The sequence below is a fragment of the Mizuhopecten yessoensis genome, unplaced genomic scaffold (assembly GCF_002113885.1).
Source record: "Mizuhopecten yessoensis strain PY_sf001 unplaced genomic scaffold, ASM211388v2 scaffold9615, whole genome shotgun sequence".
Classification (NCBI taxonomy): domain Eukaryota; kingdom Metazoa; phylum Mollusca; class Bivalvia; order Pectinida; family Pectinidae; genus Mizuhopecten; species Mizuhopecten yessoensis.
In genome coordinates this window covers 838,574-844,683 of record NW_018408136.1, presented here as the reverse complement: position 1 = coordinate 844,683, position 6,110 = coordinate 838,574, and the positions used below count along the sequence as shown (strand labels likewise).

Below are 6,110 nucleotides of genomic sequence, written 5' to 3'. Positions count from 1 at the left end.
TCACTATGTTAAAATCCTGACTGAATTTTGAAGAGAATGTTATCTCTCGGGAGATTTATCGTGTATTTTAAAAACATTTTTTTCAAAAAAAATTGCAAAAAATAGTAACTGATATGTGTCTGTAGTTAGATGGGTCACTTCTATATTTTGTACCACCCTCGCCCTTATATATTGGTGTAACATGAGTTTCTCCAGTGTTATTGTACTTCTAAGATCAAAATCAGGAAGTTCCGCATCAAGAATATGAGTTTTGTTCCTCAATGAACACATATTAACATGACACACGGAGATTTTATCTAGACGACTATTAGAATCATTAGAAGGGCCGAGATATAACGCAAATATAGTTGTAGGAAATATGATCCATTAAGAAGTTTAAAAGCCAGTACATTGTATAATATATAAAAACTGACATATTGAATTACTTCCAGGTGTTTCAACTAACATTACTCACTATAGGAAAATAATTGGTGAAAGACCAATTAACGAATCACAACATATTGTGAGCGAGAAGAAAATAATCCGACAGTTGCTATTTTTCGGAATGCCGTTTATCATTGACAAAGCGTTCCCTTACTGTTCTGTCCTGGTGATTAAGTAACCGTTAAAGCATACAGGTGTAATTTATTTTCATCTGATACATTTCTAGCAGGTAATACCTTACCTTTTTATAATACATGTATATCAAATATACAACTGGTTAAAAAACATTGATATTCACCGAAAACACAACTAACACTTATTTATTCAACTAAATTAGATTGACTCTGTTGTATGGAATAAATGTAAAAGTACAACTTGACTATAATTACCATTTGATAAGCTGGATACACCTACATGTAGTAAACGTTGTTACGTTTGAGTGTGAATTTTCAATATATACGTCATCCATGGCGTGGCTTGTGTGGATTCTGAAACGTTGAAGTTAACTCTGTGGCGGGTTTCAGGTCGAAGGGGATCTCATACGTTGCTTTTGAACCATGTTTGAACATGATACACGCGGCCGGAGGGTGGATCTGGTGCAGGAAGATGATGACGCCGTCCGTGTGTTCGCCGCCTTGATTCAAGTCTGTCAACATGTACCTATACGGGCCGACCCCAACCACGTCCACAGGATAAGGTATCTGCAGAAGCGAGTTAATATGTAGACTGGTTAAATTAGTTTTAGCATCTCAAAATATTACTCATAAATATGCAAAATGGTCTTCACATAACCAACATTCTCCTTTACAATCATTGATATATGTTGACCTCTTTTTCACATTGAGCTACATGTACGTATGTATTGCATGTAAATAAAATCGAATACTAACCGCAGAGTAAGAATTGATGCAGATATCCAATACATTATCCCAGGTTAGATCTTCAGCTGTATTTTATATTGGTTATGTTATTATTTTGGAAAGACATCAATTACAAGCGAGACATATTTTTCAGGAAAATCAGGATGATTTGTAAATGGCGTGTTATACCTTATTTGTCGCACCTGCCAGTAGATCTAGGTATGTTGTAAGCGGTTGTATATTGACCAAAACGTGGTTGGTTGTTGCACCTGTTTAATGATTGAAAATAAAAAGGTAGTTTGTAGTGCTTAATGCATACGATATTATATTTAATATTTCATTTTTTTGAGATACATGTATAATAAGATTTGGGATATGGTTCTGACGGTTGTAATAATTCTGTCAAACAAAATAGAAACTACGAATTCATCAGAAACGTATACTGTCGTAGAAATTTAACCTTAGACTGACGGAAGAGTTTGATTGTAAACCACTTGGTTCATTACACGTACAGGTTTTAGAACAAGGTTAGCCAATATTGGTAATATATATATAGTAGATAGAGGCTACTTAACGAGTGGTTGTTGGATGTGGTAATTATTTTAATCGAGCTAGTGAATTTTCAACAGTTACTTTTGAAAATTAACTAACGAGAGTGAAATAAATACCATACGAGTCGTGTGACCTGTTTCTACCACAATATCAGTCGGAAACAGCTGGAGTGTGACCTGTTTTTTACCACGGTCTCAGTCGGAAACAGCTGGACTGTGACCTGCTTGAAATGACCCATATGTAAAATGTCAATTATTGATATTCAAAAATGACTTCATTTTACAAATTTTATAATTTTCAAAGTCAATTGTTCGACAAAATCCTTTATGACAAAATAAAGTTGATAAACGTCTTCAAATATGCTGCATTGCAGTCTGCCTCCCGCTAAGTGATAAATAGACCTAATCGCTGTCATTGTCTAAAACCATAAACGTGGGACGTTTCTTCGGGACGATTTCATGGTTGACGAATACAGTGAATGTTCCGTCATAGACAGGTCAACCAGATAGTGATAACGGGCCGTGGGGAGAACGAAACATTTTCTGACAGCGATATATCTTGTTTTGGTTTCACGAAGGTAAGACGTTGAAACGATATCGAGCCTCTGTATTATTTTGCCTGAAACTAATTCAATATGAAGGCGATCAAAACTTTGAGTATTATCATCTTTTGTTATTGCCTTAATCACCCCCTTTTTCCATTGCATAGCCTCACAAAGTTACTAACATTTGCCGGTAATTCGTCTTCATGCAAAGTAGCCATGTTGACAGCAGACGATGCAAACAAAACAACACGTTGTACAAAGTGCGTGAAAAAGTAGTCCCGGTCGAATTTCATCTTCTCGGCAAATTTAAACACTTGAAGACCATATGCATGTACCACGTGTGCTTCACGACCATATGTATGTTCCACGTGTGGTAAATAACTTATAACTCATACTTATCTTAAAGTCTGCATGTGTATACAATTCGATCTGAGAGTGGAATAACACAGCGTATTGTGGTAGAAAAAGCCAAATGACCAGTGACAATTTTCAAAACATTATTCTTTCTTTCGATATAGTTCTAATTTGATATATTAGGGTAAGAGATGACTTGCACGGTCAGGCTATTTACATTACAATATAAATTATAATAAAGTTACACATCTTCGTGAATTGGTTTGTCCCTACGTAAATACGGTGGTCATTTTCCGACTTAAGAATGGACATTTCTTTGATAAACTAGTGCCTTTTCTTCCTTCTTTAGTGGATAAACTGTCAAAAACTTAAGAAAAGAAGGGTAAAATTTTAGATGAGACACGTTCTGCTCTATACCATCAACAGTAACCCTAGCAATAAATATATGTACCGCCTGTAAGGTTAACTGATGCCTTGCCTCCCATCAGGATGTGGTACGAGACACCTGTATCAGTACCCAAGGTTTTTACAACGTACACGGTAACGGTTGCTAAGGGTCTCCTCAATACGTCATCAGGACGCGTAAAAGAGCAACATTGTGACACACGAAAGAAGGATTGAAATATCGCATGACTCAAATTATTTGATAGTTGCAAAAATAGGAAATCTGTTTGAGGATCTTTTTTCCGTTTGATGTTTATTTCCAAAGCGGATGGGTTGTTGCTCATGGGACTTCTCAAAGTCAGTGTAGATACCTGTGAATGAAAAGATATATTTCAGCTCTAAGTTCCTTTTTTCGAGCTCCTAATTAAGAAAAGCGGATTTGAAACCATGGAAAGTAATTTTCGTTTGAATCAAATGTAATCAGCATATTTTATGGCAAGTCTTTACCTTTTTTTCTATTAAAAAGTAAAACGTATGTACAAAGGTAGCAGTGTACAGTAGAAATGGCTTGACCCTAAAAATAAAGGGCATGTCTCAGATAAACATGGATAGTGAATTCAACCTACATATATATATATATTTATTAACTTCATTTTGATTTCATTTTGTTTAGAAGACTGTTTTTTTTCAAAACCTGTTTTCCCCAGATTTGGGACTTGTGAAAACCATGGTTACCACATCGAAAAACACCAAAATATGCAAAACAACATGATTTTTAACCCAAAATTTAAATTATGAAGCCCACATAGTCCACTTCATCATGTATATGCCAATTTAAGTGCTGTTTTTTTTTATTTTTTTTTTATAAATGTTGATACATGTTATATCAAAATATCACCCATGGGCATCTTACGCTACTGTGCACTGCTTCCATAAATACATCACTTTCTTTTTTCCCAAAATTTAATTAAAACCTTTTAAATGTCTGAAAAATGACAATGAACAAAACGATGTATCCGTTTCCTTTCTCCCTTCAATAATGACCGAGTAATGTATTCTCCTTAATGTAAGACAAGTTCCACTGCTCTGGCAGCATCAGCATTGTACGCCTGTTCATCAAAAAAAACGTAGTTTAAAACTGTTATGCAATATTTAAAACAATATAATCATATAACTCACAGATTAAATAACTTGTTAAAACAATAGCTGATATTGATAAATATTACAATGCAAACCTGTTTAATTTTCGCGTTTTCCATTTTTTTCTATTGAAAGTAAATGAATCATATTATGAGTAGACTATTCGTTAATTACAATTGTGAATAATTATACATTTTCTACATACCTGTAATATAAGATCAAGCCCAATACAAACAAATATTTCCGGTAACTAGAGGAAACCAAAACAAAAGGAAATACAAAATACTTTCGGAGAAACTCTAATTTCTTTATGAGTGAAAAGCATATTTAACACATTCAATTACTTTAAAGATTTAATTTAACAGTCCTGGCCTTTCTGTATAAGTAAGTTTAAACTGGTACATATCAGTCAAAATAAGATTGTACGATGTTTTTAAATATAAAATGAAAGCAAAACACAAGCCTGTATTTCTTCGATCAGTTGTCCCAATCGCTCTCAACGATCCGCATGATAGTAATAATAAGAGGGTCTTATATACCGCTTTATCACAACCTAGTAGGTCGTCTCAAAGCGGGGGACAAATTATTATCCCTGGTTATAGCGCCAGCCAATATCTTTCTCAACTCCCTGGGGAGCATACAGCCGGTGCTTCAATTTCAACGCTCATAGCTACAATTCTAACACTGCCTAACCACGTACTCGCGTACTACAGCTGAGTAGCCTGGAAACAAGCTGAGCAAAGTTCCCTGCTCAAAGATACAACACATTGCCGTGCCATGACTCTAACCCGCAACCCTTTGGTAACGAGCCTGGCGTCCTACTCCTTGACTACAGCGCCTCCTAAGGTCAGTAAGGATAGGTATATTTATGTAGTAGGTGCATTTATGCAGTTGTGTCTGAAGACTAAGCATCTTATAACGCCATACTTACCTGCACACACTATTACAGTAGAGGCTTACAGAAAGATATAGGCTATAACTCCGAAACGGTTTTTTTCTTTTTTGGGGGGTTGGGTATATTGGAATCACCCCGTCTGAACGTCTGATTGTCTGTTCTGAATATTGTGTCAGAAAGAACTTAATCTTCAACGTGATAGCCTGTCAACGAAACGTCCGGAAGTGCACTTATCTTGCAAAGAAATGTGTACATGTTAGACATTGCAATCAGATATCAGTGTGTTTTCCCAGTCCATCACTTCCAGGTATGTAAAAACTGTTTTATACATGTGTATTTAGACTGTTAAACGGAATATAATAAGAGGTATCAAATTACTGGAAAGTTCACTATTCATTGTCTGCGGGTGAGTCCTCTACGCCACCGCCATCCGTCCCCCGTATGTATTAGCACTTGGAATTCTTTTCTAGCTACTTTCTGTTTCAGGCGGTATCTCCAAAGGCACCCGTCATGTATGCTCCTTTCTGTTGCAAATCTATTCATATCCGTATACGTGTTCGTGTTATTGTAAGTACATGCTCCCCTGCTATCATGGGCTTAACTTGAATGAATGTCTATGAATAATCTTTTGTGCTACTATGCCCAGTCATATATTCCAGTTAGCTGGATATTCCTGTTCATTACATAAAAGCCGGTTATACGTGGACAAGTAGGACGATCATACTGTACCGACGTGTGAGCGTTATACTTCAGTTGTCAATTCTTCAGATTGCACATACTTCCTAGTCTAATTCAAATGTTTACCTTCACTACCAGCTCTGTATGGTATGCCTACCTTTTACTGCCTTCCACTATAGCTTACACGTTCGGTATACGTATGTTTCTCTTCACTATCAGCTCTGTATGTTATACTTACATTTCCCTGCCTTCCACCCCAGCTTTACCCGTTTGGTAAACG

The 6,110-nt window shown here is 36.0% G+C and overlaps 1 protein-coding gene across 1 annotated transcript; it reads right to left on the bottom strand.

Moving 5' to 3' along the window:
- Positions 1–884: 884 nt before the first annotated feature.
- Positions 885–3,255, bottom strand: LOC110458489. The gene is made up of 3 exons (XM_021510207.1): positions 3,185–3,255; positions 1,473–1,552; positions 885–1,124 (listed from the first exon to the last, which is right to left on the bottom strand). Exons 1-3 carry the CDS (start codon positions 3,216–3,218, stop codon positions 885–887), a joined length of 354 nt encoding a protein of 117 aa, XP_021365882.1. The 5' UTR covers positions 3,219–3,255.
- Positions 3,256–6,110: the final 2,855 nt, after the last annotated feature.